The sequence below is a fragment of the Rhamphochromis longiceps genome, linkage group LG6 (assembly GCF_057381845.1).
Source record: "Rhamphochromis longiceps isolate RC_006_pf linkage group LG6, R_longiceps_female_GT1.1, whole genome shotgun sequence".
NCBI lineage: Eukaryota > Metazoa > Chordata > Actinopteri > Cichliformes > Cichlidae > Rhamphochromis > Rhamphochromis longiceps.
In genome coordinates, this window is record NC_140562.1 from 8,885,998 (window position 1) to 8,899,192 (window position 13,195).

General features: G+C 42.1%; 2 protein-coding genes across 5 annotated transcripts in view; one reads left to right on the forward strand and one right to left on the reverse strand.

The window, feature by feature from the left end:
- LOC146667473 (uncharacterized) overlaps positions 1–7,159 on the forward strand; it is a 36,140-nt gene extending 28,981 nt beyond the window's left edge. For all 3 annotated transcript variants that reach the window (XM_085409160.1, XM_085409159.1, XM_085409161.1), the window contains one exon: positions 70–7,159. In XM_085409160.1, the coding sequence (XP_085265286.1) occupies positions 70–185 (116 nt within the window). In that variant the 3' untranslated portion in view covers positions 186–7,159. The remainder of the gene's footprint in view (positions 1–69) is intronic.
- A 1,955-nt stretch (positions 7,160–9,114) lies between these two features.
- LOC146667474 (uncharacterized) lies at positions 9,115–11,552 on the reverse strand. 2 transcript variants are annotated; one of them, XM_085408466.1, is made up of 5 exons: positions 11,428–11,552; positions 10,469–10,615; positions 9,893–10,067; positions 9,583–9,748; positions 9,115–9,430 (listed from the first exon to the last, which is right to left on the reverse strand). In XM_085408466.1, the coding sequence occupies exons 2-4, from the start codon at positions 10,521–10,523 to the stop codon at positions 9,583–9,585; spliced, it is 396 nt and encodes a 131-aa protein (XP_085264592.1). In that variant the 5' UTR covers positions 10,524–10,615; positions 11,428–11,552; the 3' UTR covers positions 9,115–9,430. The 2 variants fall into 2 exon arrangements, with proteins under 2 accessions (XP_085264592.1, XP_085264591.1); XM_085408465.1 differs by lacking the exon at positions 11,428–11,552 and adding an exon at positions 11,073–11,215.
- Positions 11,553–13,195: the final 1,643 nt, after the last annotated feature.

The following is a 13,195-nucleotide window of genomic DNA, read 5'->3' on the forward strand; positions in this document are numbered from 1 at the left end:
TTGATTTTGCTTGCGACTTGTCCTTTTCTTTCCATCGCACCTCCTAATTTATCTCCATGGCTACCTCAGGTCCCTTAGTTGCTGGGCGGACCAAAGACTTTGTGCAGAGGATTTTGGCAGCCAGCGCAGGCGGTCAGAACCAACGCAAAGAGCCCCCACAGGACGGGGATGAGGCATCGGGGTAAAACCCCAAAACAGCAGTCCCTTTTCTCTCCGTACCCTCTTCTTCCAACCCCGCCCTCCCAGCACCACCAACTTGTCGAGACCAAGCTCCTCTACACCTCTTCTGCTCTCACGTCGTACACATTTAAGCAAAGAGACGGCAAAGTGGAGAGGCTGGGAACCAAGAGGAGGTGAGGAAGAAGAGGAAGGAGTAGCCTAAACAAAGCGATAGTAAATTGCTACCTTGCTCCTGGTCCTCTCCTGTTGGTCCTCCAAACAGCAGCCGTCTTCACCGCTCTGTCTCTGCAGGCTGCACCACAACCACCAACAGGCCAGAGCTGCTGCTGCTGCTGCTGCTGCTGCTGATGTCTCTGTATTCTGTGTTCTCTGTGTGCGTGCATAAGTGTGTGCGTGTAACATACTGTATGAGCGTGTATAGTGTTCCTCTCTCCCTCTCTGTGCTGTATTTGTACCCCATTGTGCCTATGAATAGACATTGCACTGTTTTGTAGATGGTCGTAGTTGTTGTCAGGGGGCCGTTAGTGAGCCGAGGGCGAGGGGGCATTTGAGGATAAGAGGAAGTTCTAAAAATAAGGAAGTGGGAGGAGCCCAGGCACGGGAAACAAAGAAGAGGGTGTGTTTGTTTTGGTTTGGGGTTTTTTTTTGTTGTTGTTTTTTGTTTGGCTGGGCTTCTATAGAAGCTCTACATACCATTTGAATTGCACCAGCATCTGAAATGAGACCCAATGCCAGACCAGTCAATGGTAACTGATTGAAAAGTCCTCGGAGCTTTAATAGTCACCCATCCCTCTCTGACACCCCCGTCACCCCATCAAAATGTAAGCAGAGATCAAAAGAAAAAAAAAGAAAACAAACTGCACCTTAATTTAAACTGACCAAAGATAAGTGATACTGCTGAACTACTCTGACACCTCTCACCACTTCAGATGCTGCCAGCCATTAACACACCATCCTGTCCTGCTGAGAGAGGGGTGAAGTGACTGATACACTTTTAATTCTTGTCCTATTTACCTGCATGCATCATTCAAAGATGGGCATCACCTGATAGACTTAGATCCTTTTCACGTAAATGCACTACCGTCACGGACCCGAGAGGCCGTGGTGTGGCAGACGGGACTTGACCAAACGCCTTGTCGATTGGTTGGCCGTCTAGCTCTGCAGCCTGGTGCTCCTTTAGCTGATCTGTGGTGGATTTATTTTTTACCCCAAAAAAGGGAAGTGTCCTCGATGCCTGCCCCAAGCCCTCTCCTCAACCCCCTGACCTGATTATGTAGCGCAATTTCCTGACTTGCAATGACAAATAGAGAAAAAAAAACACACACACACACTTGTAGAGCTAGAAAGCAAATAATTTGTTTTTGTTGATTTGATTTTGTTGTTATTTGATGATGCCACAGCCCACAAAGTGGGCGTCAGTCTTGAGAGTTTTGAGAGAGAAAAATCTGCCTTTTTATTTTCTGTTTTTCTTTATTTTTCTGTGGTCTCTGCTAAAGCTGGAGACCAACCTGTCCACACTCTGTAAATGTTGTTGGACGCTAAAAAAATTAATTAAGACCTTTGAATTGCACTGTGGTAAGAGCAACAAAGCACCTTTGAAGAGGGCTTCAAATCCTCCAAAAGAGAGAGGAAAAAAAAGACTCTTGGCACCTTTTTCTAAAGACAGATATTGATTGAGAGACTTGAGGGCACCAAGCGCTTTGCGACCAACTGCTGGTTTGGGCTTGTTTCAGTATGGTGCTACTATATGATGACAGAAAAGTCATGCAAACACATTTGGAGGCATGAGGCAGTAACTGCTGACTGGGTTTTGGCCTGCAAGGACGTACTGTTGTAATAGGCGGTTTGTTTGCATAATGACGCCTTTCTCAAGTGCCTGGAGCTTAAAGCCACAGGGACCTGTGTTATTAAAACCTATTACAAGGTAAAACTTAACTCGTGACTGCTGCGCCAAGCTTGGCATCACTTGACTTTACTTAGAAGAAGAAGAAGGAAAAAAATGCAGGCTCATCTGGGGTCACCAAAAAAAAAAGGTGAAGCAGAATGTTTTCCTTTTAAATTAAGTCTATACATGGAAACCTACATTGTTTTCACGTATATGTTGAAATCTATTTGTGGAAACAATAGTGGGCACTGGTTTCTGTGAACATCATATCTGGGAAATATACATAGGGGAGCGGCTGTTCTCGGAGCAATTCCCTTTTGTTTTTTAACCTTGACAAGCTCCCATCTGGGCTGCATTCCAAAGCTGCTGTTCTACACACTGCCCCCTTTCTATGGAAAAAAAATTGGAAAAACAAGACATTTCCTGTCTCATTCAGGAACGGAGCGGTTCAACTTAAACTCTTCACGTCGTGGATGTCTTGCTTGTTGTCATTTTTTTTAGAAGAGTGAGGGGCAGCTTAGCGTCGCTCCTGCTTTTAGTTTTCTGCTCTGTTCTGGGAAATGTTGCTCATGGTTGTATAAAGCTGTACTGTAAACAGAGGATTCCTGTTGCTCAGCTGGAATGGCCTTCCTTGCTGGGGAACAGAGCGTCGAGGCTCTGGTGCCAAAGACGGTCTGAGAATGAAAAGATACCCGATTCAGCTCTAATGTCAATGAGGCGTCCTCAACGTTACCACAGAAACCCGCTCAGGCTTTCATGTGATCATCCGTGAAGAGACGCGTGATCTCGGGGAAGGTCACTGAGTGTAGCTAATGGTGTGCACTTCTACACCCATAACCCCCCCCCAAAACTCACACTTTCTCCCGGGGGGCTGGGAAGCTGCTGATGCTGCCAGCAGAGTCACGGGATCGTGCGCTGGCAGCAGCTCGTGCAACAACAACAGAAAACATGAGGAAAGAGCAGAGAAACAACTGTGCAGATCGCCGAGCTTTAAAACGCTCTCACACCCATCTGTCACGTCAGAGGAGGAGGATGAGGTCTTTGTGTTTAAAGACTACACAAGTTTGTACAGATATTTTCCTTCGTTCAGATCGCTGTTACGTAACACAGCGCACCATCTGCTGTGTACATTCATCTATATGCCAAAAACTGCAAACAGTTGTAACACGGTGAATTCCTGCCTCTGATCCAAACAGAAAAACAGCCGGTTTTACACAAGCGGTGCGCTCATCTAAGGGCCTTAACTGATGCTGTAGCTTGTTGTATTGTGGAATATCCCTTTAACTGTAAAGCTTTAATAGGGAGTGGCCGGTCTTGGCAAGGCCACTTGTTTCTGTTTCTCACATTCCTGATTCAGTTCCTCTGTAGTGTTTCTGTTTGTGTGCACCTGGAAGGAGGAGAGAGAGAAAAGTGAACTGACCCAAAGATGTCAGTCGTGTGGTCACTGTTCACTTTTTCACGGTCAGAACAGGGCGAGCCCGGCCCAGGCTCAGCCGCGGATCTGCTGGGGTTTAACAAACAGCCCAGAACAAACAGTCTCGGCTTACAATTTTGTCCACATCCGACCTAATATAGACAATGACTCTGCAGAAACTGGACGATTCTTATCTGACTGGCTTCCTCGTCGGGTGTCACCATCTGCCAGACGCAGAGAGAAGTAAACAATTGTGAAACTTGCCTGTTGCTCATGTGCACGTGGGCTTTTTCTGAGAAAGTTCTGGAGAAAGGGGGAAGACGTTGAGTGCTCAGCAGTTTAGGGAATGGTGACAGTTGAAAGTAAGGAGCTTCTGCATATGTGGTATACAGAGAGGACACACATCTGAGGCTGTTAATGATTGCTACCAGTGTGGAAATTCCCACTGAAAACGTTACAGGGAGGTTTTAATCTTTTCATCCATTTATCTCAGCAGACTAAGTTTCACGTTTCAAAGCAGTATCGTTGACTGTTGACATTTTAAACGTTAGAGGTGCATTAAATGCTGGCACGGAAGTATGGATACGAAAAGATGCAATATAACTGAGGCAGGTACTTATTAGAACAACAACAAAAACCCCTCTGTGGGCTAATAAAACAGTAAAAGCTCTGTATCTCATACACAGCTGTGCTGTGTGGAGATGCTCTGCTTTTGAAAGACTTCCAGTGGAATTTTGAACTGCAACCAAAACATGAGAAAATGAATTAACAGTAATTCTGGTCATAAAGTGATTTCACAACCGAGATGACCAGACCGTCCCTTTTTCTGGCTGCTGTGAACAGGATTTTATTTCATTGTACGTTTGTCTGTTATCTTCAGTAACTGTTTAAAATCACGAGATTAACCGATTGTTTTCTTTTTTTACACTCTGACGTTTTTATAGCTGCCTGAGGAAGAAGTTTTAACCTCTGTGTGTGCCATGCTTGTAAAGTGTAGCTTAAATCCTTGAAGCAGCAGTGTTAGGGTGAGAACAATTAGAAGTGGTTGACCTTCCTAAGCTTACACATGGCTGCAGTGGCTTTTTGGACCAGGCATTCAGGCCCTGTGGACCCGCTGGGCTGAATAGACTCATCAGTAAGACTACACCGGTGGGACGCTGCTGACCTCCAAGTGCCCGTCCCCGCTCTGCTCCACTGCTCTCATTGTTGGAAACACTCTGGCTTCTCCAGTTTCAAAGGCAGAGGAGGCCAGGGAAGCGGCACTTAGTCAGGGACCCTGAGTAGTTTATCCGAACCCTTCTAATCCACACCGTCACCTCCACCCTCTGCCACACTCTGATATCTTTCAATCGCCCTGGTGGCCTGCGTCTCGATGCCCCGCTTCCTTTATTGCTGACCTGGAAACTTCCATCTGGAAGGAGCCAGATGGGGTCCAAGTGTCAGTTTCAACCTGCAGGTCCATATTACTTTTCTCCATCAATTAAATTGAAGTGGAAGGAGCTAGATGAGGCTTTGCCAGTCGGTGCCTCATGTGTTATCATTGCATTTAAATCAGAGAGCGGAACATCTGTTTTTAGAACATCTGGCAGTGGTTGTTTAAGGACTCTGACTTTGTATGATTAACAAGGTCCTACTTGTGCACACCATGTTCTGCCAAACCTAGATTGCTTGCAAACTTAATGATAAATTATTGAACATTTTATTCAGACAGCAAGATACCACAACTTCAAGGCTTTAGAGGAACTGCTTGGTGCTTTGGGAAATACTGTTGCTAAAGGTTAAATCGTACCTTATGAGGTTATGTGTGAGGCTTTGGTCTTGTGTTAAAGCAGCGGTTGCAATGTCATCTTAACTAATTTGCTAATCTTTTATATGTCGTTATCAGAGTGGAATTTGAACTCTCGCCATTAACATTTTGGCAGCAGCTCTGTTGTTCTTTTTGGAGCTGTATTTAGGCTAGAGAGTGAAAGCACTGTACTGTCAGCTGAGGCCAGCAGACTATATCAAGAAACCGTTTGGTTACAGTACCCACAAAGAGAATACTGTTAATTAGGTATAAGTGATAAAATATTCAGATTGCAGTCATCAAAACTCAAACACAGACTTGTTGAAAGTCCACACAAGTTAGAAAGTCACATTGTTTGTCAGATAATTCCGTTAAAAAATCCTCAAAGGCACCACCTTTAAAGCCGGGACATGCAGTTCAAGCTGAGGCTTAGCAGGATTCATATGTCCAGCAGAAGCAGTGCGATCGCTGTCCGCTGGCAGTCTGAGAAAGAATCATCTCCCTACACTGAGCTCCGTTTCCAGGTGGAGGACGTGTACAGTCTGGTACAACTGGGAGCTTCTCTTGCTTGTGCTGGTGTTGGTTCGTCAGCCAGCTGTGGAAAACAAAAGTTAGGCTTCCAATGAGCTGAAGGGAAACCAAATGTTAAAAGCAAGAGAACGTGTCACTGTGCTTTTCATGCTGTAGTTTTTGGATCTTAGACACGTACATCATCCACTTCTGCCGATGTGCTGTCAGGATCTTGGAGGACACCAAAGGAGTGTGTTTGGAGTTGGTGAACCCCGTTTATGCAGACAGACACAGTTAAACAGCTTCTGCTTTAGGAAACAGTCATTGCCTAGAGCTGCCTGTGTCTGCACCTGTCAGTCAAACTGGCCATGGCCAGAAATCCAAATGGGTGAATTGTAGTTGCCGTAAAGTGGGAAATTAGCTGTAAAGACCAAAACTATATATTGTACCAGGCTGTAATCATGTTCATGACAGAAGTTGGGCATTTTAACATGGGAGTCTATGGGAAGTGGCAGTTAGACACGTCTGTGGTGCCTTTGTTCTTCAGCCACAGAAGCTGGTGTTTAATAGAAAAGTCCAAAGGACACTTTCATTTCTGTTAAAAAAGTTATTCTTTTGTACTTTTCAGGGGAAATACAGCTGATGTTTTGGCAGGACAGTAACGTATGCAGTGACCAAAAATGCAGACATTCATATTCATTCTCACAGAGCATTTCGTACTACTAGTGGGTTTTGAAAACCTGCATGGTTGTAGCATCCGATACGTTAACAACGTGCTGCACATGTGTTGATGGCACAGCCGGTGGCAGCTGAGACACACCTCGTGGCTTTAACCAAAACCGAGTCAGTCGTTTCTGTCCAGATTGATGATGAGTCGAAACCAAAGGCCAGTTGTGGATGTGAGCAGTTTAAAAAAACAAAAACAGAAAAACATGTCTCATTAGAAATGAAATAGTACTTTAGTATTCTAGAGAAAAATCCTGTGGAGAGAATAAAGAGTGAACAATCACATCCCTGCTGGTTCTTTAATCTGTCTGAAAACACACTGAAAGATGGGAGGAAAGGAAAACTAAGAGACTAGCAAACATTCCACAATGCCATGTCATATACTGTACAGCAACCCTGTCTCCTCTTCCCTTTCTCTCCCCCTCCCACACCCCCCTGTCTGTCTCTCAGTAATCCAGTAATCACAATACTACAGTAATACTTTGGACCTGTTAACACATTAACTCATCTTTATGTAAGTCAGTACGTAATCCTTAATAATAATCAAAAAAAGAAAAAAAATACAAGAAGTGCCGTACAAATAGAAGCCTAATATTTTTTGTTTTTGTTTTGTGTGAGTGTACTGTACACCTGTATAATGTATATTTTAATATTTATATGCAGCTGTTGTATTAAAGTATATTTTTAAAATAAAACACGAGTTTGTTCTTTTTATGTTTTGCAATATATCAGGTTAGAAATGAAGCATGTGGTGATATTTCCTGTATTTAATGTAAAACTGTATCTGTGCTAACTTTTGTAACTTTTGCTGTTTTTACCCCTTCTTAGTGTGACAGAGACAGTGTTTTCGATTAATGTGCTCTTTATTGTTTCTCTTCATTTCTCTGAGTGGCAGGAGTCAGGATTTGCGTTTCCCTTTAGGGATCCTGAAAGGTTCACAAATACTCAACAGCTCCCCCAGCAGGCCTCACAGGGTTAGAGTGGCAGTTATTAATGTGGGTTTTTACATGATATCATACTGAAAACAAATGTTTAGGAAACATGATATCGTGAAGCAGACAGTTAGAAACAGAAAGACTAACAGTAGTCTGGCTCACATTTCTGTTAGATAAAACCAACGCCTCAGAGATGAGCAGAAATACTGAGGTATATGCCTGCAATCAAAACGTTAGAGATAGAATCAGCAAGGGAGAGCGATACACTGGGAACAGTTTTTATACGTTTTTTTAAAAAGCCATTCAATTTGCAGAAGAAGATGCCCAGAACCAACAGCTTTTGGATGAGTCCAAATCAGCCTACATAGAAAGATTGTGTGGAGGAAAAAAGCAACTGGAATACTTCCAGACAGAAAATTTGGATGCAAACCTAAACAAAATTCACCAAAAAAATTTACTTAAGTAACAGAAAATGATACTGATCCAAAGCATATCAGCTGACAGTGTCTTAAAATGTCCCTTTTATAATCCTAAATCCCCCACCCCCAAATTTAAAGTTACCAGTTTTTACCAGACCCTCTGTTGGCCATAGCATAGAGGCAACTTTCACCACAACTATTTCAGAGATGTCTCGATGCATGCTCAATGATCCAGGTAAGGAAATCCCAAAAATGGGATCTGGATGTAGCAGTTTCAGTAGGAGAAACGTTCGGTCAATCATTGAGTGACTTTGCTCTCTCTTCGAAGAGAAAGGGAATGTCTCAGACGAACAATGGGCTGTGAGGGCAGTTTCTTGATCATTAATATCTGTTTTATATTATTGTGAAGCACTTTGTGGTTTTTATCCTGTGAAGAGTCTTATATAGGTCAATAAAGTAAAAATAAGTTAAGTAGTATGCAAATTGTCATTATCATTGATCAACAACCACGGATCAAAGATCAGTGGTACACTGTTAGACATTTTATTGTATTTTTACAGCAACTTACTGGCAACACTATTGCCAGTAAGTTACTGTAATTACTGATCTACAGTATCTTTACTGTTGTGATGTTTTAAAGTTCAACCACTTTACTGTAAACATATATTACAGTATAACAGCTTTACTGTAAACGTGGTTTACAGTTAGAAAGACTTACCGTGATTAAGTTTTATAGTATCACTGTACTGCAAATGTGGTTTATGGTATAACACTGTAATTGTGTACAGTATAATTTGTTTAATAATAATAATAATAATAATAATAATGGATTGGATTTATATAGCGCTTTTCAAGGCACCCAAAGCGCTTTACAATGCCACTATTCATTCACTCTCACATACTGTTGGAGGCAAGCTACGGTTGTAGCCACAGCTGCCCTGGGGCAGACTGACAGAAGCGAGGCTGCCATATCGCGCCATCGGCCCCTCTGGCCAACAACAGTAGGCAAGTAGGGTAAAGTGTCCTGCCCAGGGACACAACGACCAGGACAGAGAGCCCAGGGATTGAACCGGCGACCTTCCGGTTACAGATGCGATTCCCAACCCCCTGAGCCACGGTCGCCCGTTTAGACTGTAATTGTGTTTTACAGCATATAAAATAATATTAACATTCATATTCAATATAAGAACATTTACAAAAAACAATATAATTCAATAAAGTAGTCTCAGAATAGTGAATTAAACCAACATTTATTGTTGATATTTTTTTAACAAGAAAAACATTTTTCAACTGAATAAAAACAATGTCAATAACCAAAATAAATAGAAGCGTACATGAAAACTACACAGTCCTTCACCTTTCTGTGTCTGATTTTTTTAAGGAAAACAGTTTTTCATTCCACTAAAAACAGGACAAACCCACCAGCATGAACATTAAATAAACTATTACAATTGTAAAACAAAAATCATTTAAAAAATGTAATAATTATCAGTGGGTCCCAGGAAATAGAATGTGACATGGGATTTAGATTTCCGTTACCAGGATGGTCGGGTTCAGCGTAGTCTTTATCACCACCTGTCAAAGACACATCATCAATATTCATGTTTGCTCAGGTTATTCACTTGTTCACATCTGTCTGAGATCATTCATACTGTTGTATGGATGTGTGTACAGTATGTATATAATTATCAGCTATGTAAAAGATATTATCATCTCTGTATTCTTACCTAGTTGGAAGTTCTCCATTCAAACTCAGAGAGCCGCTGGAGGAAGGTGGTGATCCGAGGGCTGATGCTTGTAACCTTCCTCTTTACGACACGACCTGTCTTGCGGCTTGTACCAAGTTTTGCAGGGCATTTTGTTCCCATGTCTCGATTGATCCTCACAAAGAACCTTTTAACGGAAAAAGGGCTGCTTTAATTTCAAAATTAAAACATACATTACAGCAATCACCTATATGTTTCTGCAACTGTAGTCAAGCTATCACATATATTTCATTCTTAAATGGTGTAAGCTTTAATGGTGTAAAGTATTTACCTCTGTATCATCTCCAGTGTGATGGACGCTGACTCCTGATACTCAAGGTTGAAAACGTAGTATGACGCAAAGAAGACAGCAAGGGTGCTGGCAAAGTCATGCATCTGCTCAGGCTCATAAAATACCTTGCCCTCCAAACTGATCATCCAGCGGCTTGCAGACATGAAATTATTCCCTAAAAACAGACAAGAGTCCAATAAGACAATGTGCTCACCCTTACAAATAAGGTTTCCACAAGAATGCTGGATAGCAGGCCTCACACTGTAAAAAAATAGAATCCACACGGTTTGCTGCTGTTTCTCTTATTATTTATTATGTAATGAAAATTATGATCAATTACAGGAAAAAACTGCCTAATGTTTTGGCATTTTGGCCTGTGCTGAAATGTTAGGCTGTTTTTTCCTGTTGGTCATTGTGTATAATAAGAGAAACAGCAGCAAACTGTGTGTATTCTATTTTTATACAATATAAAACAGACAAACCCCTGTTAAGTAAGTTGTTGTGGGTACAAATACCACAATAATTACATAGATTTTTTACAAAAATATTACAAGAGGATTGAAAGTATTTACTTACCAAGCGCTATTACCCTTGGTGTGATGGGTAAGGTCATCTCTCTCTCAACAGACATCTTGGTGGAAAAAGCCTTTAAAACACAAACACTGAGGCTACATCACACTGTCAGCGCAGCCAGCAAGGGCAGGAGGACAGCAATGCACCACACTGGGCGGGAAAAGACAGAGAGACAATTGTTAATTTAATTTTGCATTTATTTAACCCTTGAAAAATATATTTACATAAGTAAATAAAAGAAAAAAAAACACACAACCCATCTTTTCAAGAATAATTCAACTAATTGCTCTTTTGACCAACCTAACACAGACGTTACATGGTTTTCCTATGAAAAAGACCCTGGAAGACGTTGTATTAAAGGAAAAAAAACATGCTCCCCTTCCCACTTAAAAAAATAATAAATATTAAACTTAGGTTGGAGTTCCTCGCGCCACCAACCTAATGTTATATTAACTTTTTAATGTTGTGTACTGCAGCTCACACAAAATTAAATAAAGCAGGCTAACCTACATGAGCAAGCTCAAAACTGGATAAGATTGTTTTAGCAGTCTCTAAATTTCCAAAAAAAAGTTGTCTTTCTTTATTCTCATTAAATGTGTATTTTTACCTGCTGCTTTAGCTGAAGCTAAATGTCCCACTGTTAGCATGGCCAGCTTCTCAATAGTCATAGAACAGAAGCGCAGGAGGACAATGCACCACACTCGGCGGGAAAAAGACAAAGACTGTCGTTGCGCCTGTGTTCTTCGCCCCTCCCCGTGGAAAATATATATCTAAATATATATTTAAATAAGAAAAGAAAAAAACACACACAACCTATTTTTTCCAGAATAATTCAGCTAATGTGCTATTTCGACCAAGCTAACACCGATTTTAAGCCCCCCCTCCCCCCCACACACAAAAAATATACATGCTCTTAAAAATTAATAAACGAGTATGTTAGGTAGGAGAGTCCTTTGCATTACCTTATGACGTCCCGTTTGCAGTTTCCACACAGAGGTCCAACAATAACAGGTGCAAAATCTTTTGTCCTCTCGAGAATATCATAACGAAGAGTTAACAAAGTTGGCCTGTCTTTCCTCTCCTGTCAATCACTGGATCACAGGTCATGTCAGTCAGGATATGGAGTGGTGGTTGGTAGAGGTGGGCGGGGCCAGCATGCATTCAGTGTGTGTTTCACTAAGTTGGGTTGACTAGTTCCCAGAAGAGTTCTGTACATGTTGCACGTTCAGTAAATGAGCAATTCAGTTACTGCTCGACTGAGAAGCCTCCGCCAAATTATTACAATATTCTCCACTGACTGAAGTTCGCCTTTGGCAACGCAGTGGCAAGCACACATTTGCAGCAGCTGTGCATGTGCATACAACTGCATGCAGCAGATTAGATGATCAGAATTCTTGAACCTTACACACAGGCAAGTCCCCTAAAAAGTCAAAACCATAATACTTTCACTGGTATCATACTGACAAATGGCATAGGTTGGAGGAAAATCTGGAAATGGTTGGCAGTGAAAGAGTTAAAATGTAATGCACTATTGCAACCAACCACTGAAAGAGTAAAAATACACAAACAGTATGATGAACCATTCAAATCACATAATAATGAAAAATACAGCAAAGGTTAACAGTGTATCATTCACCACATAAACAGGGTGTAACTTTAACACCAATTGTCTGTATGATCAACTCGGTCACCTATAACATCTCAAAGTCTCTGGCTTCGATCTTCAACCCGTTGGTAGGCAGCTCTGAACACCACATCCAGAACACTTTGGATTTTGTTGAGAAGGTGAGAGATGTCCTATGGAGGCAGATGAAACCATGGTCTCATACGATGTTACATCTCTCTTCACTTATGTTCCAGTCACTGAAGCAGTGGAGGTTGTTCATAAGAGATTACAGGATGACCCCAACCTCAGCAACAGGACCACTCTCACCACAGACCAAGTGTGTTTGCTCTTGGAACTGTGTCTTAATTCCACCTATTTCACATACAAAGGTCATGTAATACTGACCCATGGCACATGCGGGTTAGTGCACCATGGGTTGTCATGGTGCACTAACCCGCGTGTGCCATGGGTTCACCATTGTGACCAATGTGGACATGAAAGAAGTGGAAAAGAGAACTCTGTTATCATACCCTGGAACAGCACTAAGTCATTGGTTCAGACACCTTTGTGTCAGGATGTACCACAATTCATGGATCGCATTAATTCGGTGGACCAACACATCAAATTCACCAGGGAGGATATGAAAAATGGCAGGTTAGCCTTCTTAGACTGTAACATTTCCATCAGTAATGGGGGATATTTAAAGTAGATGTTTAAACCTATGCATATGGATCAGTATTTAAGGTTTCACTCTCATCGTCCACCGGAGCATAAACTGGTTGTCATCAGGACGCTACAACACAGAGTGAACACCAACCCCACAGACACAGCGGCCAGGAAGAACATCACATCAAGAAGGCCCTGAGTAAATGTGGTTATCCCAGCTGGACATTTGTCAAAGCTGGGAAGGCTCCTAAGGAAAGCTCCAGCCGATCCAGGAGAGAAGGACAACTGCTGCCTAAGCGAAAACCCTCAGTGATCCCGTATGCATCTAATAATAATAATAATGTATACTTTATTGATCCGCGTGGGGAAATTACTCTCTTTGTATTTGACTTATTCACTCAGTGAAGCAGTGGGCAGCCACTGAGCAGGGACGGTACCTTGCTCAAGGGTACCTCAGG

Excerpts from the sequence above, each read along its gene's own strand:
- LOC146667474 (XM_085408466.1), bottom strand. The coding sequence starts at position 10,523 with ATGTCTGTTGAGAGAGAGATGACCTTACCCATCACACCAAGGGTAATA. Across the intron at positions 10,068-10,468 it reads ACCAAGGGTAATAGCGCTTG|GGAATAATTTCATGTCTGCA; the intron begins GTAAGTAAATAC and ends GTCTGTTTTTAG. Across the intron at positions 9,749-9,892 it reads ACACTGGAGATGATACAGAG|GTTCTTTGTGAGGATCAATC; the intron begins GTAAATACTTTA and ends TTCCGTTAAAAG.